The 25,581-nt window shown below is 31.0% G+C and overlaps 3 protein-coding genes across 5 annotated transcripts; 2 read left to right on the forward strand and 1 right to left on the reverse strand.

Moving 5' to 3' along the window:
- Positions 1-6,939: 6,939 nt before the first annotated feature.
- On the reverse strand, positions 6,940-9,731 carry LOC111308803 (protein BASIC PENTACYSTEINE4-like). 3 transcript variants are annotated; one of them, XM_022907402.2, is made up of 3 exons: positions 9,610-9,731; positions 8,180-8,365; positions 6,940-8,075 (listed from the first exon to the last, which is right to left on the reverse strand). In XM_022907402.2, exons 2-3 carry the CDS (start codon positions 8,249-8,251, stop codon positions 7,212-7,214), a joined length of 936 nt encoding a protein of 311 aa, XP_022763137.2. In that variant the 5' UTR covers positions 8,252-8,365; positions 9,610-9,731; the 3' UTR covers positions 6,940-7,211. The 3 variants fall into 3 exon arrangements, with proteins under 3 accessions (XP_022763137.2, XP_022763138.2, XP_089601850.1); XM_022907403.2 differs by having other exon boundaries at positions 8,180-8,311; positions 9,610-9,715; XM_089745724.1 differs by lacking the exon at positions 9,610-9,731 and having other exon boundaries at positions 8,180-9,529.
- A 1,532-nt stretch (positions 9,732-11,263) lies between these two features.
- On the forward strand, positions 11,264-13,070 carry LOC111308805 (V-type proton ATPase 16 kDa proteolipid subunit-like). Its single transcript, XM_022907406.2, has 3 exons — positions 11,264-11,457; positions 11,868-12,153; positions 12,644-13,070. Exons 1-3 carry the CDS (start codon positions 11,379-11,381, stop codon positions 12,774-12,776), a joined length of 498 nt encoding a protein of 165 aa, XP_022763141.1. The 5' UTR covers positions 11,264-11,378; the 3' UTR covers positions 12,777-13,070.
- A 9,127-nt stretch (positions 13,071-22,197) lies between these two features.
- Positions 22,198-25,131, forward strand: LOC111308806 (arginine decarboxylase-like). The gene has a single exon (XM_022907407.2). It carries the CDS (start codon positions 22,694-22,696, stop codon positions 24,875-24,877), a length of 2,184 nt encoding a protein of 727 aa, XP_022763142.1. The 5' UTR covers positions 22,198-22,693; the 3' UTR covers positions 24,878-25,131.
- Positions 25,132-25,581: the final 450 nt, after the last annotated feature.

The following is a 25,581-nucleotide window of genomic DNA, read 5'->3' on the forward strand; positions in this document are numbered from 1 at the left end:
ATTTGTTAACTTTTAAATTTAATTTAAATTTAAATTTACTAAAATTCATATTTAATTGAATCAAAATCAAACACTAAATCTTAAGTTTTCGTATGATATTGCAATTTAAATAACGTAAAAACTCGAAATAAGAACATATAAAAATTATTTATTATAATTTATATTGACATAAAAATATAAGATATATTTTTTAAATTTTATTAAATTTATATATAATTATTAATAAAATTTTAAATTATACTAATTTTATATTTTATTTTTATACTATATTTATATCATATTATTATATTATATTTTTAATTATCAATTCTAAAACTTCTAATAATTCAAGAGTTGCCTTTGATTGGGCAAACTTTTTTATTTTTTGACTTAAAACATTTGATGATCAGTAATGATTAATGCTAAGCCCCCACCACCAAAGAGAAATAATAAATTATAATGAGAAAAAGTTACAACCTAACTTTCACCTTCTTCTGCCTTTTACTCTTGTGACTGACTGACATAAAGATATAGAAGAAATGGATGGCCCCATTTATTCTATTAATAATGTTTTAAAATATCAATAAATGATTATTTTAATAAGTTAATATCATTTAATAATTATTTATTAAAATTATCTTTAATGTATAATTTATAATAATTTATTTTAAATTATCAAATATGATATATCTTATTTTAATTTAAAAAATTGAATAATTTATCTCTAAATTTTTCTTATAAAAAAAAATAATGTTTAAAAATATTATGTCATTGATCCTAGTTCTAAGTTACCAACAGACAGGTCCATGCTGTTGTTACCAAAAGGATATATATTAATCTTTGCCTTTTCTTTTAATTAAGTAAAAGAATCCATCATTTGTAGATTTTTCTTTCAATAATATCTCACAACCATTCGCCAAAATGATGAAGCTGCTCGGGTCTATGTCATTATTAATTTTTGGGCATAACGAAGACCATAATTTAAGAATTAAAAAAATTTGTAAATGATAGGATTTAAAATTTAAATTTATTAAATATTATTTATAATAATTATATAAATTAATTAAATTAAATTTTAAATTCATCGATATCATAATTTAATCAAATTCAAATGTATTAATAAGATAAACTTATCGATATTTTTTCAATGAATAAATTTTAGACACTTTAAAAATTCAAAATCCGTCACTAAATTTAATACACTGAGAATCATAAAGACAAAATTTTAAGAAAAAGTGTTTGGAATTTCCCATAGTACTCTTGATCGTGTGCAATTAATCCGATTAGCCTTACAAAGCATATCCATTGAAATAAAGAAAGAAAATTTATTTCCAATTCTAGGAGAAAATCAAAGGAAAATCTCTCAAAAAATGGCTTCAAAAGTTAGGATTACAAATTCACAATATCACCAAACTCACGAATGCAATGTTGAATGGTAACAACTTTTCCTTAATTCTTGCCAGTCGTTAAGTTTGCTGCCAAGAACTTGTTTCCCAATGGAGAAATTTTAACCAGCCAACCAACCAATCAATCATTTTGCTTGCCTTCTCGAATTTCTTCTTGAAAACTCTTCTTTTTTGTTTCTTGCTGCAGCATGCACATGGTTGGTGGTCGAAATTACAACAGTAGTTTTCACTGTAAACCCCGAAATTGGAAGGAAGTCCCCCATTTCAAAATGGATTCTTGTAAGGAAAAGGACATGTTTGCAAACGAGGTTTTACGTTGTCCCATCAATTGTCGATATGGGTTTGGCATTTTTTATGTTACAATAAGATTAATTAAGTTTAAGGTACATGTATATATTTTTCCTATAATAATTGATAATTTACTATTACTATATTATTTTTATTCCACTTCCCTACGTAAAGGAATGTTAAACAGAGTTACCTCACCTTTTTTTTCTTAGCAAAACTCTAATTAACAGTATTATTTTTTTATTTATCCGAATAGACCGACTTCACGAGAATTATCACGAAATTTTGAAGTGATTTAATTATAATCACAAAATTTATATATTCTGATTTAAATATTTTAATTGGATAAAATTAAATTTTGTATTAAAAACCTACCTTCGATGTAAACTTATTTATCGTGATTATGTTGCATCAAGATTATGCAACATTAACCAGTGGTTTGTTTAAAGGTTTGTGATCTAAAATATGCTCATTGTTATTCATTATGGCCATTCCCTTTGTTGTTCGTAAAAAAAGAAAAAAAAAAAAACTTGCTGTCTTACCTGATGGAAATGGTATAGTCCGAAAAGAAGTGGTGCTACCAAATAGTACATACTACTGTAAGGAAAACATTGTCTCTAGCCAAAAATTAATGTGTTCAACAACCTTGTTTTATGTTTCAGAAATTTCAAAAACAAGAATAAATATCTTGTGGGTTGATGTGTAATTTTGTTTCTGGCACTGGGTTGATGTGTAATTTCAAACCTTGTCTTTGACCAAAAGGACAAAACAAAAGAAAGAAAGTAAAATTTATTTCACGTAATAAAATAAAATAATTAAGATAATAACACATATTTTTTAATATATATTTTAAAAATAATATATATTATCATTTTAATTTTATTTATGAAATAAAAATTTTTATTATTAATATATTAAATAATTTATTAATAAATAAATAAATAAAATACATTGAATTTAAAATTTAATTTAATTAATTTATATAAATATATTTTTAAAATAACATTAAATAGATTTAATTTTCAAATTTCAACACTTAAAATTTTTTATTTATTCTCGTATTATGAATTTCCATAAAAAAATTATTTACAAAAAAAAAAATGTGGATATCACCATTACATCATGGGAGAATGTACATTGTTTGACATTGGTTTAAATTAATAAGTTCTTTGTCCATTGTTAAATAATAATAATAATAATAATAATAATAAAGTAATGTATATTTTTAGTAAATTTTAAATCCCCATTGCAAGAAATGCATATATATATTATTTAAAGCAAAACGTGGAATACAAGGATAGTAGACTTCCTTTTTAGTTGTCCACTAGCCTTTTAACTAACATTCGTGAAGATTAACATTGCTTGTCTCATAAGTTAAAATTTTCTGCATTTTCATTTTAGTCTTTTCCAAATTATTAATGTTTCTTGACAAAAACAATAAGTGACAGATATTTTCTATTGTAATCAACCAAACTCTGTCGTCTGTTGTACCGGATAACAATGTTGCTGTAACTTAGAGCTTACATACGCAACAATTTTCAGCAAAAAAATTTAATATGTTTTCACCAAATTGTAAAAAATAAATGATAAATTCAATCAAATTCAAATTTTGATTTAATTATTTTATATAATCATTTTATGTAATAAAATTTAAATTTTAATATTTATAACTCAATCTTCCATCTTGATTTTATGACTTTTTCTATTAAAAAAAATAGTAAAATTTACCTAAAATAAAGATATTTATAGCTAACAAAATGAATAATTGTTATTATTGTCATCATTAAAAAAGGTTAATGACTGAATAATTAAGGGTAATGCACATATGACCAAAAATAATAAAAATGATTTTGACATTTTTAAATAAGAACTATTATTAAATATTTATTCAAATTTCGGTAGTTTTAAATTATCTATGAATTTTACAACAGTACCATGTTACTATAGCTTGATAAAAATTATCTGAAATCATTTTCAAAACTAAAGGCTGAATTGATGTCTATTAATACAAACAACTTCACATGTGAATGAATGAAAATTATTGAATACATAAAGTATCAAACTTTTTCTTCTTCACTTTTTATTAATTTGATAATTTAAAACATAAAAACCATATAAATAAAAAAATATAATATTAACATAATTTAAATTTTTAATACAAATTATATAAAAATTTAACCAAAATTTTTTTTTATATTTTTATATCAATATAAATTATAATATAAAATTTTTATATAAATATAATATAAATATACAAATTATTAATATTTTATACAAAACAAACACATAATTTATCATATCAACCTTTCACCTTTCAAATCATCTAAATATAAAATAGTGAGCCACAATTATTGAAACATAAGTCCAAAAAAATTGGGGTCCAATGTTGCTCCACGTACCAATGTGCTATGATAAAAAAATTATTATTTTATATATTTAACATTATAATTGTTAAATTTCATAATAAAAATTTTAAAAGATTTTGCATGTCAATGTAATTATATATATTTTTAATTATAATTTAATGAACATGGAATGAAACAAACTTCCAATTTTATTAGCAAAATTTAAAATTTTTTGTGAAAACTTATAAAAATCTCATATCTAAATCGTGGAATTAAAAAAATGATTATAATATATTTAATATTAAATTTTATAAAAATTGTATATGATTAATATTTTATATTTTTATGTTAAAATTTAAAAAAAATGAAAAATAATTTTGAAATATATTAAGAAAATACAGAGAAAATGAGATGTATGTTTTATAATATTAATATTTTATATTTTTATGTCAAAAATTAGAAAAAGATGAAAAATAATTTTGAAATAGATTAAGAAAATACTAAGAAAATGAGATGTACGTAAATTGTCATAATGAGATTTACAAATTAAAACTTTGATCCACATATCCCGGAAAATGCGTTAGTTATCCACGTGGCACGAGCGTAACGTTGATGGCATCTTCACGTTTGACAGGATTACCGAGGGGTCGATGATATTGACACGTATTAATAAATACCTTAATATCGCCTGTAACACGTGGCAATTTTGGGTACGTCGAAGACCATGCTAAGCTTATCCACTTAAATTTAAGCAGTTGTCAATCATCAGCAACAACTAAAGCAAAATTACAGCCCACTTTTTGGGCTGGGCCCACTTTAGAATTAGGCAAACCCATTAATAATGTGATAGGGAGAGGCCGCTTTTTCATGGATGTGGCCTGTAAGACAAGGACAAGGACGTCGTGCTTAGGCAAACGCTATAACTACGTCGTTTGAAAAGCAAATGTACTCCCTTTTTTTTTTTAATGGGCGGTAAGGTTTTTGAGTTTACCCCTTATAATTTTTTTGTGCCACATTTGTCGGTATGTAAATTAAAATAAATTATTTCCGTCGATGTCCACACAGGCAAATTTTTTTTAAAATTTTTTTATAAATGTAGAGATTTGAACTTTTGTTAAACCATTCATTCTTTTCACACTTAATGATTTAGTTTTGAGTTATAATTTTATTAAAATACAACAAAATAATGTGTATGATTCCCTAAAAGTTAAAATTGAAATACAAACTAAGGTAAACATATTGGAAATAAAGTTTGAGTTAAAATTTTAATCAATAGTTTGGGTTTTTAAATGAATATCTAAAAAATAAATGGTTTTGGATAATTAGTAGATACTATTAAATAATTTTGGATAGATTGTAGATATTTTAATATTAAAAGATTTCGGTTATAGATATTTGAAAATAAACGTATATCCAAACCGTTGCCATCAAAACAATCATGATTAGCATGATCAAAATAAACAACATAAATAGTTATTTTTTTGTACAAAATTTATATCAATTGCCATTTTAGATTAAATACTAGATCAATAAACAAAGAGATAGGAACTAAAAATTGTTAAAGCAACTTACCTGATATAATATTATTCACTGTTTAAGACTCGTTGAACGCTTAAAGTTGCTATAATCAGCAGGAACGTGTGACAAAGGCAAAGAAAGTGTTCGTTTCAGAGCTTGCTTGTTATCAATATTGTCCCCTGGTTGAGAAACTGGTATCAGGCTTTCACATGCAGGCTGCTCTTCATTCAAGCCAGATGGATGATCATTAAGAATTTCTGTTTGCACCATAGCTAGGTCATCCTGAGCAGCGGCTGCCTCGGTGTCTGTCTGCTGATGAGCCTGCGGTTTTGGGAGGTTGGAGGATGGTGATGCATGGAAGCGTATGGCAAAGAGCAGAAAGATGATCCATATGAGGATGGGCAACGATGTTATGGCCGAAGCACTATAGACCATCCAATGGAAACCTTCTAGGTGGTATTGGCCGTACAAGACCCATTGAACTATCATTGCAATGCCTAAAGAGAAGGTGGCAGTGCTGCTGATGATGAAGAGGGTGTAGATTTTTCGGTTTGGCAGATGAAAGAAATGGTTAATATTGGTTATCCACGTCGATCTTTGGGTATGAGGACCAGCTTCTTGGATCATATTAGCGTGCATGAAGGAACGTCAGATGGAGCAAATGTGGAGAAGTAGACGTTGTTGGATTGAAGATGGACAGTAAAGAAGGATGATAAGATTGGTGCAAAATTTAAATTTGAAACAGGGCAAAAGATAAGCACCAAATCCTAATTCCAATATTGAAAATCAATGCAGTTATGATCGTTTTGATACTATCTTTTCGGGGCTTTCAAGTATCAAGTCTAACGATAAGTGTTACACCTATATTTGGGTCAACAAACTTCAGCACAAACATGCTAGTTTCGATTCTGGTCATTACTTGTTAAACTTGATGCCTCTGAGAAGAACTTAAGGCCTCTTGACCATGATGAGTCTAATCAGATGTTTCATCTTCCATTATTCTGATAAAACATTAGGCTGTCATCAATAAAATGGTTAAGCATTGTTGCATACGAGCACGATTCATGATTCTGTACATTTTTACCCTTTGAAACCAGATTTCTTACCAGTTTTTCAACCCCAGGTTCACTTTAATTTCGATAACATTTTGCTCTCAAGACAACCAGCATGATAATTGATAGGCCTAACATTAGCATCAATGAGAAACGGCAAGTGATTTGTTATCATGCGTGTCAATCTTATCAATGCGTTTATAACCTAAGCATTTTTCAAAGGTTGATGGGTTCAACACGTAACACACAGGCCTAAATATTGTAGCGTGAAGACGCATCTGCTCCTGGGTCTGTTTGCATGCATGAAATGATCTTTTGTAGGATGCCAGAAGGCCATTTGGATTCTAAAGATTACCAAGAGAATATGAGTGACTGAAAATAAAAGAACCACTTTGTTCTGGCCATCTAGACAGCAACATGTGTAAACTCCAATAAATCAGAGATTAACATTATAGGAATCACAAAAAACCTACATCGATGGAGCAAAGAAAATCCTTTTACCAAAAAGCTCCATCCCTTTTCATGCAATTCAATCCTAGCTCCATCGAATCTTTGGGTTAGACTGCACCAGTGTGAGGGTTTCCAAAACAGAACCGTAGTCCATGCTCAAATAATTATACAAGCTACTTGATGGTGATGTAGCGATTTGTCCCGTGTCTAGCCCAATAGTTCTTGAGATCCAGTGGTATTGAAAGATCTTGGCCTTCAGCAGCCAGACGACTAAGCAATTTTGTGAAGACACTACCGCTCATCTTCCGGCCACCCACTCGGGCATGGCGCTTGTTTGGCATCTGTGGCAATGGGTATGATGACATGGTGGTAGTGCAACAAGATGACTGCCATCCACCATTTCCCCACTTGTAGCACTGACGGCGAACTCCTGTGCAGGAGCAAACTGGCACAGGCATTGTGGTTGCATCAAAGTTTACCATGTTCAACCCAATATCCCGAGCATTCCACTCAGATTTACACTTCTTTACCTCAGTACCAGCTTGCCTATTTAAATCCTCAGCCACTTTCTTCATCTTTCGCGGTGGTTTCGATGAAACGGTTTTATTCTCCTTTGTCTGCTTTACAGGACAACGCTTGCCTTCTTCAGAAGCAATGGTAGATACTGGGAGAGCATCAGTAATGTGCATTTCACCCTTGAGAGTTTTCCCCATATCAGTTGAATGGTATGTGGGGTGCATGTGTTTTCCTCCACGCTGGATACCACTACCAATAGGGAAGTTCATGGCATTTTCCCGATACTGTAGCACAGCCAAAGCATTATCTCTCTCCATTAAGGCACTATCCCGCTCAGCAAGTGCCTTATCCCGCTGCTGGAGGGCCTCATCTCGTGCAGTCAGGGCTTCCTTCTTTTCAGAAACAGCTATGTTTCGCTCTCGAATAGCATCATCCCGCTCAGCAAGTATAGACATGATTTTCTTATTCATGACCAAGGCATTATTTGGTTCCTTCATGTAATGTTGTGGCATCATGTTCCACTGCATTTATCATTTGCATCCTACTTAGATCAATCAAAGTATGAAACAATAAAATACAGGATAAGCAACATGGTCCAGTGAGGAATTGTTTGCTTTCTTCATACCGGAGGAGGGTGAGCTCCTTTGTAGTAATCCAGCTTATATCTCCCATTTTCTTGCTGCCCAGCACCATCCATCTAGTATCAAGTCTGATTGAATTGTGCTAAAAATGTTCACAAGCCAATACACTCCTTGAACTTTAATGCAAACACAAAAGTCAATGAGTTTCAGGCACCGCACATTCTATCCGTCTATATGAGGAAAAACCCAAAATTAAATTTCGAGTGATTTGCAAAAGCAACTAGAAATGAAGTAAACAGAATTCCCCTCTAAATCTTAGGGTAAGTAAATGACTAGATCAACAAAAAAGTGCAACCACATAACTTCCAAAATTAGATAGCCAACCAAACAATCAGCTATTCCACTTTGAAAGCAGGAAACTCAGAGAAGGAAAAATAAACAGCTATGAACGATAAACAAAGAAAAATAACAAAAAATACAGAGTATCAAAGTTACAAAAATTTTAAAGCTGTTAAGGAAGCACATGAAACAAACAGAACAATGGAATCTTCATCATAAAAGACTAAATGCATGAAGGATAGTTCAATAATAAGGCAAGCATCCAAAGAAGGAACAACGTCCTCTAGTGGCTGATGAACATCCAGGCTGCAAAAAATAGAAAGTCAGTACCTACCATGAATGCAGTCAAGCAATGTTCTAGTACTTACTAACACTTGCATTGGTTAGTTCACAAATAAGGAAAGTAGGCACCAAAAAGCGATGAGCAGGCAGCAGCTCAAGTATAAGCGAGAGCAAAGACTGACAACATCTATGCAAAAATTAACTCAATTTTACTTTTTTCAATTGCTAACCTTTATAAGTTTCATAGGTATCCCTCTTAGCACAAACCCGAATTCGAAAATTTATTAAAACACAGGCAAACAAACTAAAAAAAAAAATCTTAAAAGATCCCAAATAATTCTTGTTGATATTTCCTTTCCCTTCCAATTAACAATGCAAATTCCTAATCTCCCAAACTTGTATTAACGAAAAAAATAGAAGAAAAATTCTTCTTTTTTCTTTAACAGAGCAGTTTCATACACTTTGAATGAAATTCAAAAGGAAAAAAAAAAAAACTCTTGAGACCAACACATAAGCATGTATACAATCCCTAATTAAGCACATTTCTTAATCCGAGTTTATTAACGAGCATAAAATTGAAAGCGAACTTAAAATATTTAGTTTAATCGATCCTAATACTTATTAATAAACTGTAGAAATAAGCAAAATAAAATGAAAAAATGATAAAAAAAATAAAGAAAATGTTCGAACTCAGGTGAGTTCTAATTTTCAGTAAAGTTAGGGTTTTTGACGACAATCGAAAATCTTTTTTAATAATAAAACGCTGATCTTCAAACCCTAAAAAGTTCTTGTACATAAGATAAAACAAAGAAATTGGGAGATGTTCAACAAAAAAAATAATAATAAAACTTACTCCTTTTTTTTTTTAACTGAGAAGTGGAGCAATGATTCGAAGATGGCTGAAATTTTGTTCTGAAAACGGGAACCAGAGAGGACGTCGATCGCCAGAGACAAAATTAAATGATTGTAAAAAAGGTTGAAAATTGAAATAATTTATTTTGCTTTCCTCCAAACGACAGCGTTCTAACTTTTCTGGTCTAATGATTAAAACGTAGGCGTTTTTGTCATTTTCTCTTCCCTCTCTTCTATCTTTTACTAATTGTAATACATCGCAATTTTTTTTTTTAATTTCTTTAATTATTCATATGATTTTCATTTTAATTAGCAATCTTAATTACCAAAATTAAAAAATCAGTATTAGTAGACCATATAATTATTGGCCAATTGAGTTAGTTTATTAATCTATATATCAGCAAAGATATTGAAAGATATTAAATTTTAAATGACTAAGATTTTTTTTGTTACAAAATTTAATAATGAAAATAAAATAAACTCCACAAATAAAAAATATATCAATTATTAAATCAAATGTTCAAGTGCAAATGAGGAATATATGTGAATTTGATTTAATTTTATATTTAATTGTCCAATATATGCTCAAATATTCAAGTGAAAAATATAATTAATTTGTTTTCTTTTAAAAAATTACTCCATAAGCTAATTAAAATTATATATACTTGCCTGCATAATAATATACACAAAATTTTGCCCATGCTTTTGTTGTAGGAAAATTTTTATTATTTAAATATATTTTTAATTTTTTTTTAAATATTTATATTTTTTACATATTTGAATTGATATAATTAATTAAAATACTCAAAAGTTTAATTCAATAAAATGAAATGTAAATAAAAGAGCTAGCTAGTTTCGAATTTCTCCTCTTTCAAATTAAAAAATAAAGTTAAACATGGATATAATTTTCATGCATTATATCATTTTTATTATATACAATTAATATATTAAGTACAAAATAAGTAAATATTTTAAATTTATTATTTAATCATATATTATTTTGATGCTTTCATTTATTTCATTTTTTAAAATTATAAAATTATTGTAAAATTAAGATATATAATTTATTGAAATAACATATAAGAATAAAAATTAAAATCAATTTTAACATTTAAATTATAATTAATTATTATATTAAATTATTTTTATAAAAAACTAATAATTGATTAATATTTATTGTATTTTTTGTTACCTTCCCATTAGCTAACATGTTGAGTCTTCATTATGGTTCACAGCGAGCACATGCTGAACTGTGGAGTTGATGATGAGGCCTCTAACGTGTTTTCCTTCCGTACGCCATACACAAAGGCCAATTATCGGCATCTTGAATCCATCGTTCAGTGTTGTTGCCATTTTTTCCTTTTCCTTTGCTCTCTAAAAAGAAGATAGTTTTCCGCTCTTAGACTCTACTACCATGGAGATTTGCAGGGTAGCTATGAAATGTAGAGTGATATAAATGAAATTGAAAGGGGATTCATTTTCTCGTGGATTAGCCTAACATATCAGGTTTGGACATTTTGTATCTTTGAAACAACAACGAAATGTCGGCCTAATGGGCTAGTTTGGGCCATTCAGCCCATTAACAGCACGCAAAAAGAGCGACTAGTGACTATAAAAATTTGGTTGCTGTTATGCTTCCACTCCTTTTTTTATCTAAGACGGCAACGTAAACCAGAGAGTCAGATACACCGGACAGAGGGAGATCAAGAACTCTCTCGACTCGTTTTCCTCAGATCTAAACGACGTCGTCTCAGATTCACTAATTCCACAATGTCTTCTACTTTCAGCGGCGATGAGACGGCGCCCTTCTTCGGCTTCCTCGGCGCCGCTGCTGCTCTCGTCTTCTCTTGTAGCGAATCCCTAACCCCCTCTCTTTAAATTTCTCGTAAATTATTTATTTTTAATATCAGATCTATGTTGAATTTCCATTTATGTGATTATCTGATAGAGAATTAATGGATCACTATTTCTAGTTTTTAGCATTATTTAGCGAACCAACTGAAAAATAAGTCATGATTTTTATTTTATTATATTGTAAATTGTGTATAAATTTAGTGGCATTTGATATGGATCTTTGATGTTGGGATATGGAGATTTTGGAATAAATGATTAGTTTGATTCAGTTGAGTAAATTTTATGCTTTAAATACAAGAATTCATGTAAATTATAGTCTTTTTAGATGCAGATCTAATAAGAATATTTCATTCAAATAAAATCAAAATGGTTTAAATTGAAATATATATTTACTTGTGAATTTAGGTATGGGAGCTGCATATGGAACAGCTAAGAGTGGTGTAGGTGTGGCATCAATGGGTGTAATGAGGCCTGAGTTGGTGATGAAATCTATTGTACCAGTTGTTATGGCTGGTGTTTTGGGTATTTATGGGCTGATTATTGCTGTTATTATTAGTACTGGGATCAATCCTAAGGCCAAATCGTATTACCTTTTCGATGGTTACGCCCATCTTTCCTCCGGTCTTGCTTGTGGCCTTGCTGGTCTTTCTGCTGGAATGGCAATTGGAATTGTTGGTGATGCTGGTGTCAGGTATGATGCTCTTATCCCCATGGTTTTAACTTGCATTGGACATTTTTGTTGTTGATTAACACCAGATGTAGTTGGTGTAAAAATGTTGATTTATACTTTTCATGGTTACTTTATGCCATTGTGGAGTTTACACCAGTGTAATGTGCCTTTTCTCCACATTTGGTTTGAGTTTGTTTTAAAATCTATTCTGCTTCATCTCTAGACACGGCTCTTCGTACAATGATGCAGTTCTGGGTCTTAGGTACTTATGGTAGATTATTTTTGTTTTAAGTTATTAAAGGGATCAGAAACTTTCATGACATTGAAATCTAATAAAATATATAGTTTGTGAGACTGAGTGTCTTAATCATAAGAAAATTATTGATAAAGTGATAATGTTATGTTGACATGATACAAAGATATATATTTTGTTTATCTATTGCTATCAATGATACAACATGTTCTTTCAATTAATTTGTGTCAAATAATGTTTGAATGATTGTGCGTGCAGAGCTAATGCACAGCAGCCAAAACTTTTTGTTGGAATGATCCTTATCCTCATCTTTGCTGAAGCTTTGGCTCTTTATGGCCTTATCATCGGCATCATCTTGTCTTCTCGAGCTGGCCAATCCAGAGCAGAATAAGATGCTCACAGAGCTGCTGAGTATTCTTGCATTGCTTATTGGTATCAATGTACGGGAAAGAGTATTGATTATGCTCAGGTTAATTCTGATCAGACAGGAAATGCAGGGTTCGGGTTAATATTTCTTGAAAGCAACTACTTGAGCAGTAATTTGGTGGTTGCTCTTTCCTCCTTGTAGAAGTAGAATTGAGTTTCTCTTAATAATAAAATGTCATGAAGCTTTTCCCTGTTTGATTTTTGTCAATGTATCTTGCAGAAATTGAAACTATTAATGGAAGTTGAATTTTGGAGATAATTTGTGTGTGGTCCAATATTTTTTCTATATGGTTGCTTCCAGTTACATTTGTTTTCTTTTCAGTTGTCTACTGTCATTGGTGTTAGCCCCCCTCAGAGTATGCATCAAACCCCAAAATACTAATCCTTTGAAATCCACTAGAATTTTGGTTCCGGTAGAATTTTATCAAGAGCATACCTCTTGTTATTCCATGACCATCAAAGATCAGATTGAAATAACATTGACTTTTACATTTGGAGGGGAAGAATACTCCCTTCATTAGAAGTGTTACTGCTGCAGATTGTAATAATTTACATTTTGAGTTATGAAATTATCTTTTATCTAAAAAGAGGTAAAAACGTGCAAGTTTCATTAAAATTGGTTAGGCATTGAGAGAACTAATATATAGAATTCTTTTTCAAGTTGGATTAAAGCATTCTTTTTTTCATATCCTTTCTCACTTTATCCTCCCTCGTCAAAACTTGCAATTTCCCTTATTGGAAGTTGCCGTGAAACAAGTGACATTGATCCTCCACCGACTCTTCTCTCCTTTTAAGTTCAACCCAATCCCACATTTGCAATAGATTTTTTTTTTAGAGGCTGTAATTTAAGATAAGAAAAAAATACAAATATTAAAATTTGAAATTTAAACTTATTAAATGCTATTTTTAAAAAAAATAATCATTAATTCATATAATCAATTTTAAAAAATTAAAATTTAATAAATTTGTGATTTAAATTTTAATATTTATAATTCCTTCCCTTATCTTAAACAGCCACTTTGTGCAAAATAATTTAATTATTAGTTTCAAAAATGAAAGGGTTAAAGCTGCCTTTTAGATTAGGTAGAACTGAAGCACCTTTCAATGTCATGAAAAATTAGTGCACAAAGGGATAAGAAGATAATATTGTTTGCATTCCGTCATTGTAATCCAATCAAAATATTCAGACGAAAAGCAAAAGAAAAAGAAAAAAAAAAAGAAAAAAAGAAAGAAGGTAAATGATGTAGGAACGCAAAGCATCTAACTTTTGGTACAAGGAGATAGAGCAGCATTTTCCTAACCCAATAAGGAAACAAAATAAGGCAAGCAAGGCAATATCTTTTCCAAACTTTGTTTCTTATATGCATTGTCATTTGCCATTGCAGACATCTTTTATTATATAAAGATTTTCCGATTGGATGATGAGAAAGAATGTGGTGAGTCATTGTGTAGAACTAGTGGAACAGAACAGGTCACTTAGTAATCTTGGCTATAAAGGAAGGTTTGCTGCAATCATCAAAACTTATAATATATTTGTCCTTACATTTAGGTATGAATTCTAATTTTGTTTGCATTTTTTGTAGTGGGATTTTTCAGTACATTTTCGGTTAAACTTATAATCAACATTTTTTTTTCAATAAAAAAGATCGTAATATAAAAAAAAATTTACGAGTATTAAATTTTAAATTTTAAATATAATATTTAATTATATAAACTAATTAAATTAACTTATATTTTCTTCAAAACAGCATTTTAAGCAGATGGATTTTCGGTACATATACATGGACCAGTCGACATGAATAGATGTTGAAATGACCGGAAAAAATTAGGTCATGTTTTGTAAGCTTGTAATGAAGGAGCTTGGAAGTTGGAAAGGCCACATGTTCAAATATCCTTTTTCTTTTGTTTTGGTTCCATTGGTTTGCCATTTTCTTTTAACATGCAAATTGCAAGGGTAGGCCAGATTTTGAACTCACCAGTCTTTTTCTTTTCCCCATTTTTTTGGTGCACCATTTCAACGTGGCTAATCTCTTGTGTTTTCGATTTCAAAATGCATTTATGATTTTGTCATGAAACGATTCTTCTTCCAAGAAACCTGACGGCTTCATAATGGTTTGTAAATGCAAAATAAAATTCAACATCCGTTTCTCTTGTTTGTTACCTTATTTGTAGCGAACATGATTTCATAGTGCTGGGCTTTCAGCGGTATTTTCCTGAGAAAAAAATTGAGAAAAGTATAAATTAATTCAAAAAATATTTAATTTGGATGGATCTTTTTGTTTAATTTTGATTAAATTTGAATATTAAATATATATTAAATTCGAATCAAATTGGATCAGAGTGTAAAAAATAAAAAAAATAAAACACAAACTAATTATATATTTTTTATTAAATTTTATATATTTATTAATTTTTTATAAAATAAAAAAATATTATATATATAAATTTATTTAAATATAATAAAAATCTTATTAAATATAAAAAAAATTTAAAAACCAATAAACCAAACTCAACCAAGTTGATAGAATTTAATTCTAATCAAATCAATTTCAAAAAATTATCAATTCAAATTTAAATTTAAATTTTAAAATTTATAATATTATACATTATTTATAAAAAATTAAATCGAATTCAATCTTATCCGAACTATTATCACCTCTAAAGAAATTAGAATAGTGTGTTTATGGATAACTAAAAATTAAAAAAATGAATATTTTCAAAATTATTTTTGAATATTCTCTCTATTGATATTTCTTTAATCATGGACACCACAAATCCAAAAACAATAAAACTATGACGTTTTAAATAATATATTGACATTTTTTATCTTTTTTTTTATCCGTTGACAATTTTCAAATAAATAAACTTGTGCGTTTTAAAATTAAAAAATTTTTCGTGTTTTACAATTAAATAAAATGTTGATTGAATTATTATATATTAGAAGTAAACACTTTCGAAAATATAATCAATTAGGCATTAGAAAGACATGAAAAAAAATATTTTGTAAATAAGATTGTCATTTGAAGATAAAAACAATTAGACATTAAAATTTAAATTTTAAACTTGTTAAATATTATATCTTGAGATTTATTTTTTTATTAAATTAGGTAATTGATAATTAATTTTATGAATTCTATAGAATTAAAAAAAAAAATTCTTTATAGTAAGATAATTATATATATTATGTGGCAGAGAGTTGTGGACACAAATGTGAATTTAGGTGAAGTTATTTTTAACCCAACAAGATCAAAAGTAGTGTTATTATAAAACACATATGAAGCCATAGATGACTCTATTGAACCACAAACCACAATTTTTTGAGGAGGGAGGGTTTTTTTTTTTTTTAATTGAACTTTTTTTTTATCAACATCAAATTTTCGGTACATTGGGTCATCAATGAATTATAAAGTAACAACAGGCGATAACGATTTGGTGGAGATGCATCTTACGTTGGAAACCATGGCCCTTTAATTTGTCTGCCTCTAGAAACATGTTCTTTTCTTTATATAAAAAATATATATATATGAATGCTTGTGGCTGGAGATCAGTCGATAAATGCTGCTTTCATTGCCAGGAAGTGTCGTCATGTAATCATTTTTCAATGCAAAAGGCATGTTTATTAAATTAAAAAAAAAAAACTTTTATTTAGATTTTTTTTTTTAATGTGAGATTCATGGTATGCTTTCTAATGCGATTAAACAAAATCCTCGTAGCATTGCATCTTTCACCTGTAAATTATAATACTGAATTACATTGGTTCATATAAGTAAATTCTAATATTATTTATTGCAGTTAGCTTTTTCAAATCAAAAGATATATATTCAAGTGAAAAAAAAAAAAAAAAGAGACCTAATTTATAAACCTATTGTCATTCATTTTCCTTTTAATATGAGATTCGTGACACAATCGTGAAAATTAAATTTGAAGTTGGAAGTGCTGTTTCTTAGGTCATTTTGTTTTTTGCTGGAGAGAAATGGTTTTCTGGTACAGTTTGTGTTTTTAATTACGAACAAGTTGTGGTGGTCCAAAGGCAAAAGCCATTATGAACTGGAATTTGGAAATGAAGTCCTCCTGACCTGAATCACATGGAAGCTACTCATAGTAGTAGTACCTAGGGCAATTGATTGAATTCGTATTGATAAACGTTAAATTCAAATTTTAATTTGAATTTAATTGGATTTTATTTTTTTAATTTAAATTTTATTCAAAATAAAATTTGAATTACCTAAATTTATTTAATTAGATTTGATTAATATGTAAAAATAAATTTAATTTTTATATTTGATAAAAATTTGATTATTTATACTTAAATTTGAGTTTGAATTTAAAATATTTTATTAATTAAAATAATTAAAATATAAAAATTTAATTAAATTCATAAATTATTTAAATTAAATATAAAAATACTTAAATTTAAATTGATTAATAAATCAATTTATTTAAACTTAAATTAAATTAAAATAATTTACAGATATTAATATATTATTTATATCCTAATACCATCACAAATTGCCTTGACTTGGTTGGGCTCGTGAATTATCAGTTGCACCATCTAAAAACTCGTAATAATCTTCCATTATCAAGACGTCGAAGTCCATGTAACTTATCCTTGACTTTGTTATATGATATTATCAAATAATGCATTTGAAATACATATTATAAAAAATAAAAATATTAAAAAGATAAAAAACTTTTTAAAAAACTCTCAAAATGTTTAAATTTAAAGTTTCGAGTTTTAATATTAAAAATAAAAAAAATACATCGAAACATTTACACTGTGGTGATGTATACTAGTAGGGAAAAATAAATGATGACAAAAACGTGAAAAAAAAATATTTGTTGTTCAATAAAAATAAAATTAAAAAAAAAGAAAGAAAACAATATATTTACATTTTTTGGTCATCTTTAACATTCAATCATTCTAATAAATTTATTTACACTTTATAACTTCTTTCTTTCTCTTTATTTTTCATTTTTACACTAAATACAATAAAAAAAAATTTTCATCTCTTTTTTTGAATTCTAACATTTTTTCCTACCAAATACAGCGTTAAGCTCAGCTATGGATGTAAAATCTCTCTTCTTCAAAGTAAAATAATAATAAATATTACAAAAACTAATTTATTAATTTAAATTAAATATTACACCAAAACGGTGGGATTCCAAAAAGGGTAAAAAAGACTAAAGAATTAAATATTACAAAAACTATTTTATTAACTTAAATTAATCAGTGAAACATTAAATCATGAGCCGCAAAACCTTGACTTTGTTTAACTGTTTTTCTTTTTCTTATTAAAAAATAATGTTGCAGCTATTGTCCATTAGGTCCCCCTTGGAGTCGTGAAAGCTGCGGTATCTGCCTTACAAGTGTCCGACTTTTTCACTATAGATTCAAGGTCCCCTCCCTAACGCTGTAATCTTATTGTGCCCTTACCTTACCTAGTTTCAACTATTTTTTTTTTAATTTTTAAGTAATAATATAAATAAAACTTTTATAAATAAAATAAAATAAAATAAAATTCGTAAAAACTATTTATCCGGTTATAACTATTTTTAAGTGATATCCTATTTTTAATTCTATTTGATATACTTAAACCACGCAATGAAATTTTATAAAAATAATTTTAAATACATATTTTAAGATTAATTATATTTTTATTTTAAAATTAATTTTTTATAAAATATTATTATTTGATTCATAAATAATATATACACTAATAATATATTAAATTATAAACTCCAACCTATTAAACTCGCATTTTGTAATGTTATTAAATGCACATGATATGTTGACCGTCATTAAAAAAAAAGTTCTGAAATCTCTTTCAGAACTTTTTTTTAGCAGAAGATAAAAAAAAAAAAAAAAAGAAAAAAGAAAGCAAAACTACAATCCAAGACAGACTACTCTATCAGCCTTTGCTTGCAACAGCTCTAAAACTTGAATGATTGATGCAATCGTTTTCACATTTTCTCTCAATTCTAATTTATAAGATTTAAAAAAAAAAAATCAAATTGTCTGAAACTGAAGAACAGAGAGTTGGCTGGCATATTTTTCTAGTTTGTATTTTGTGTTCCAAAATCACGGGTCTGTTACAGTGAAAAAAGACTAGGGAGGGGAGGGTAGCAGACCTACATGACCCGTGGGATTAGGATTGGGATTTGGAAGGTATCTTCAAAACTTTGTTTTTGGGATGTAAAACATATTTGAAATCCGGAGTGACCTCAACCCTGCGGCAAACGCAAATTATATACAGTGGGCATTACAAAAAAGAGCAAATCCTCTGTCAACTTCGGGTCCCACTCTCCTGGATCACAGGTCCGGAATAACCGCTTCAAAAAGTTCGATTGCTTGGATTCCTCCAACCCTATCATGTTCTGCCACATCGTCAATATCTTTTCACAAGAGGCTGCTTAAAAAAAAAAAGCGCAAAATGTTATGTGAGAAACGGCCGAATCACAAGTAGTATTAGTGAAACTTACGTTGGAGTAAGACTATTTGGTTCAATAACTGAAATATATGTTTTTTTCAAAGAATTATGTTCGAATTTTCCCATCTCTTAACAAGTAAAAATTTTTTTTGATGCATTTTGTAGATATAAATGGAAAATTATTATAATAAAAGTATTTAAAATTTTATTTAATTCATTCTGTTACTTTTATAATTCCATTCAATAAATTTAAATTTTAACTTTTAACATTTAATTTTTTTTATTATTGACTCCATTCTTTTTTACAACAAATTTTGTTTCACTTAATTATATGTTAGTTTATCTTATTTAATTAAACATTAATAAAAAATCATATGTTTAGAAAAAAATCTGAAGTTGAAAGAGGTAAAAAGACAAGGGAGCCCTTAACAATGAGATAATTGCAAAGGCTGATTGAGTCATTTAACTGTTCCATGTTCCATGTCGGAAAAAGCTAATCCAACCCTTAATTGTAAGCTTAGTTGTCGCCAATGATTAGTTATGTTCAAAGGTTGGCCCATGTAAAATTAAAATCAACATCGGCGTGGCTATTGGGCAATGCACATTCCCTAGTCAATTGGTCAATTACAATTAGTTACGGGTAAAACCTGAATGTCATATTCAGCGACTAGTCTCGGCACATGGAGCACGGTCTACTTGGTCCTCACGTTTACATCACTATTTTCCTTCAAACTCACCTTTTTTTTTTAATTCTCATCAAGACACGTTAAAAATATTTAAGTTTAAATATTACATTAAAAATGTTCAAGGAAGGCATAAAAAAGGATAAAAGGACAGGAGCAAGATAAGATTAGATGAGCCATAATCGTGGGTGAGGGCCATCCTGAGGACACGACGGCATGGGACGCAAAGCCCTCGCAATACGATCCGCACGATCATTCATCAGAATCTAGAGCTTTAGGGTTGGGGCAGCCACAGAAAAGGATAAAAGGTCATATTAGTAACTGGGGGAGTCCAGTCAACCCACCCAACACACAAGCACAGGCGTCGCTTGATTATTGGCAAATAAATTTGACGTTGCCGTCTAGATTTTATTTTTATACCGAATAAACCTGGCCAGGTGCAACCAGCAAGACTTGGGGTTAGTTTGGATTCATCGCATTAGAGGTCTAATGGACTTCAAATTTCTTTTTGGGGTCATGCGTGATGTAATTTTTTTTTGTTTGGTTAATTACGCCATGGATACCATAAAGTGATGCAGTTGATTGCAATATATCTTCAATTTTCAAACAAAAAAAGGGATTCAACGATTGAAAAATAAAAATTAAAGATATTTTTTAATTATAATAAATTAATTATTTTCACTAAAATAGTTTCATTATATTCAATTTCATTATAATATTTATATTCAAACACATATTTTAACTATAATATTCAATGTCATCCAATCTGATATCGTCTTTTATTTAAATAAATCCTTAAAAAAATCAAAAGCCTTTTTAACGTGAAAATCTTGTTTTGGATCCTAAAGGGTAGAAAAGGAACAAAAAGAAAAGAAAAAGAAGGCCATCTTTTTTTACCTTTTCCTTCACTGCTGATTAAAGCTTATTTTTTCCGTTATAGAGATTTTGAACGTGGCCGTGTCTCATTAACGTTTGTAAGCAATTACGTGTTAGATACGCGTCAAACAAATGGTCCTCCGGTACGTGTCAAGGGTCAAATTTGAAGATTCTCTCAGGGGATGAGGTTTTACTTCCCGTCACTTAAACGTTGCTCACTGATTCAATGCTGTGCTTGCCCCACCTCATTTTCTCACGATTTCTTTCATATCTCGTTTTGTTCTTCTTCCATGAGGAGCCCGTTAGACGCGTCTTTGGAGTTCGGAGTTCCGTTTCATAGTATTTAGTCCATGTAAAAAATAACTCAAGAGCCCAAATTAGTAATTTACAACTCATATTAAGAATTCATGTAATTACCAAATACTACTATTTAAGAAATGGTTTAGTACTAAAACATAATAAAAAATAAATTAAAAAAAATTATTTGATATATTATAGTAAAATTTGTAAACATGTTAACATAATAACATATATTTTTTAATGTATGTTAAAAAATAAAAAATTAATTTAAAAAAATTTAAATATATGTCACTAACTTAATTTGATTTGTAAAATTAAAAATTTTATTATTAATGTATTAAATAATTTTTTAAAAATTACAATAAATTAATATAAATATATTCCTTAATTAGTAAAATTTAAGTCAAAACTTCCTTTAAAAAAAACAATTCAATAAGGAATTTTTTCACATGTCAATTTGTCAAGTAGACACAGGATTGGACCAATGATAAAAAAGGAAGGTCAGAATTAAAAAGGATAGTACAATTTAGAACTTGTGCAATCCAAAAAGGAATGGACTCCATTCCACGTGCTTATCTCTAACAAGAACTTAATAAATTTTATATTTATCATTATTCCGGCGGAAAATGCCAAAGAATTGTCAAAAAATTAGAAGAGGGCAACTACCCCTAATGATTACGTGGTAAAATCACAGCCGTTTATTGGAATCCATATCACAGGAAACTTCGTGCTGCTTTCCTCCCCAAGATATCGCACGATATTTTTGCGAAAAACCTTAGCCCTGATTTCTCGCTCCATGAGTTTGATGAGGGAAAGTAAAAAGGAACCCCACATTTCTCAGGCCACGCGGCAACCCGACGCTGATTAGTCGTTACCAGAGGGTATCTCAGTACCAAAAAATATTTTTATTATTTTTTTTATAAATTCAAAAAACTAAAAAAAAAAAAAGAAAAATTTTCTTTCAGTTTTATTGTTTTTTTTTTTTTTGAGCACAAGAAATTGATAAGATATTTATTAGGGCCCCCGAAGTCCAAGCCCGCAGCCCAGCTTGGCCCGTGAAACCCCCTATATAAAGGAGCATCTCCGCTCATGCAATTTCGCCCACTTCAAGCTTCGTTAACGTCTTCTGTGAAGATAACACCAAAACCCTAATTTTCCTTCAATTTTCCCTCATTTTCCGGGAAATCTATTTCTTTTCTCTTCCCTATTAAACTAACCTCATTTTCTTTTATCTTCCCTAAATATTATTTCTTTAAAAAACAGATTCTTTTGATGTTTTTCTGGATCTGCATGGTGAACTCCATTTTCGCAGCATAAAATTTGTTGCTTTATATTAAAAAAGGAATTTTAAATTTTAAGTCTGTTAAAATCTTCTTCTGAAGGTTCGGCGTGGGGATTTCGAAGTGTAGGGTACAAAGAGGGTGTTGCTCCGGTTGTAATAGGGTCTTTTACTGCTTCTTTTGAGGGGGTAGCCGGGGCCTCGGCCTCGGCGGGTTTTAAAGCCCCCACCTTTTGAAATCTTTCAAATCTAACCTATTTTTTTCCCTTTTTCTTTTTCAAATCTTTTTTTAGATCGTCGCGGATTCGTTATAGGGATGCCGGCCCTGGCTTGCTGCGTAGATGCTGCCGTAGCGCCTCCTGGCTACGTGGCTTTCGTTGCTGGGGATAGCTCCCTTCCCGCGGCGGTCCCTTTTTCTTTCTCCTCCACCACCACCGTCGCTGCTAACTCAAACTCAACCCATTGGTCCCCTGCTCACTCCTCCAATCTCTACCGTATTGACCGCTGGGGCGCCCCCTACTTTTCCGTTAACAACTCTGGTAATATCACCGTCCGTCCTTACGGTACGGACACTCTGGCCCATCAAGAAATCGACTTGCTGAAAATTGTTAAGAAAGTTTCGGATCCGAAATCTGTGGGCGGACTCGGGTTACAGCTTCCCCTCATTGTTCGCTTACCCGATGTGCTGAAAAACCGGCTCGAGTCTCTTCAATCGGCTTTTGAATTTGCCATCCAAGCACAAGGCTACGAGTCTCATTACCAAGGCGTTTATCCCGTGAAATGTAACCAAGACAGGTTCGTTGTTGAAGACATAGTCAAATTCGGGGCGCCATTCCGGTTTGGGTTGGAGGCCGGGTCAAAACCCGAACTTCTTCTTGCCATGAGCTGCCTTTGCAAAGGAAACCCTGAAGCGTTATTGGTTTGCAATGGTTTCAAAGATGCTGAGTACATTTCGCTTGCTTTGCTAGCAAGGAAGCTCGCTTTGAACACCGTAATTGTTCTTGAGCAAGAAGAGGAGGTGGATTTGATTGTTGACATAAGCAATAAGCTTTTGGTTCGACCCGTGATTGGAGTCCGGGCTAAGCTGAGAACCAAACACTCGGGTCATTTCGGGTCGACTTCGGGTGAGAAAGGGAAGTTCGGGTTAACAACGACCCAGATTTTGAGGGTTGTTAAAAAGCTCCATGATGCAGGGATGCTTGATTGTTTTCAATTGTTACACTTCCATATTGGATCCCAAATCCCTTCAACTGCTTTGCTTCAAGATGGTGTTGGTGAAGCTGCACAGATCTATTCTGAATTAGTCCGTCTTGGTGCCAACATGAAGGTTATTGACATTGGAGGCGGCCTTGGAATCGATTACGACGGGTCCAAATCTGGTAATTCGGATCTCTCTGTTTCTTATAGTCTTGAGGAATATGCTTCAGCTGTTGTTAATGCAATTCGGTTTGTTTGTGACCGTAAATCTATCAAGCATCCGATTATTTGTAGTGAAAGTGGGAGAGCTATTGTTTCTCATCATTCTATTTTGATATTTGACGCTATGTCTGCTACTGCTCCTACTACCCCGGCAATTAACCAAATTAACCTTCCATTTCTCATTTCGGGGCTGTCGGAGGAAGCTCGTGCTGATTATTCGAATTTTAGTGATGCAGCAATGAGAAATGACAATGAGACCTGTTTGCTTTATGCCGATCAGTTGAAGCAAAGGTGTGTGGAACAGTTTAAAGAAGGGACTTTGGGGATTGAACAACTTGCTGCTGTTGATGGGTTATGTGACTTGGTTTCAAAAGTGATTGGTGCATCTGAGCCTGTTAGGACATACCATGTTAATCTGTCAATTTTCACTTCGATCCCCGATTTTTGGAGCATTGGTCAGATTTTTCCTATAGTCCCCATTCATCGATTGGATGAAAGGCCTGAAGTGAGGGGGATCTTGTCTGATTTAACTTGTGACAGTGATGGGAAGATTGATAAGTTCATTGGAGGTGAAACAAGCTTGCCATTGCATGAGCTGGATGGTAACGGTGGTGCTGGCAGTGGTACTGCTAATGGGCGGTATTATTTGGGGATGTTCTTGGGTGGGGCTTACGAGGAGGCCCTCGGTGGAGTTCACAACCTGTTTGGCGGCCCAAGTGTTGTTAGGGTGTCGCAGAGTGATGGTCCACATAGCTTCGCGGTTACGCGGGCGGTGCCTGGCCCATCATGTGGGGATGTCCTCCGGGTGATGCAGCACGAGCCCGAGCTCATGTTCGAGACCCTCAAACACCGCGCCGAAGAATTTTGTGGACAGGACCATGGCAATGATGGCGCCAATGCTGCTTTAGCTAGCAGCCTTGCTCGTTCCTTCCACAACATGCCTTATCTCGTAGCGGGGTATTCTTGTTCTTTGACTGCCATGAATAACAATGGTTTTTACTATTGCAATGGGGAAGATTATAATGCTGCTGTGGAGACTGGGGCTAGCGAGGACGAGCAGTGGTCCTATTGCTGCGCCTGAGGCAGCATTTTACCTTTTGCCTTATTGCATGGCTTGTCAGTCCTTGAATGTCTGGTTATTTTAGTTTTTCCCTTTTAATTTTCATCTTTATTTTTAATTTCCATCTCTAGTAAGAAGAAGATGTTAGCAGACAAGGTCCTTTGCATTTTGTCGGGTAGGAGGGATGGGAACCGAATCCACCCTTTTCTGTAAATTCGGGATCTTAATCCCTCTTGTTTATGTTTCCTTTGAGTGGACTCTCAGTTCTAGCTCAACTCTTTTCTTTTTTTTTTTTGCTTCACTCTGGTTTGTGTTGCTCCGCTATTCTTCATTCTTTTGAGCTTTATTATGCATGTTACCATGAATGTTTTCCAACAGGTTTGTGTCATGGGCTGCTTTTTGAATTTGGTTGCTTTCTGTTTCTTCGATGGTGATCTTGTTTAAGATCTTAATAGGGCACGGTTTAGCAGGGTTTCTGTTGTGCTGTGCAAAGAGAAACGTAAACGGGGTCAGCCCCTTGTGGAAAACGCTTAGATACCAAGATTCTGAAATCATGATGTGTGGGGTCTGGTTGTCTTGTATCTTGTCTTGGCTTTAGCGGCTAGGCCTGCCCATTTGACCCCAAGCAGAGTCCGACCAATTGCCTGAAGCTTGTGAATATGTTTCAATTTTGAATTCGTTGAATGCCAGATAGGTTTTCTTTTGCCTTCTTTTCTTTTTGCAAT

This window comes from Durio zibethinus, chromosome 2, assembly GCF_047325235.1.
Source record: "Durio zibethinus cultivar Kanyao isolate XHJ-2024 chromosome 2, ASM4732523v1, whole genome shotgun sequence".
NCBI classification, from domain to species: domain Eukaryota; kingdom Viridiplantae; phylum Streptophyta; class Magnoliopsida; order Malvales; family Malvaceae; genus Durio; species Durio zibethinus.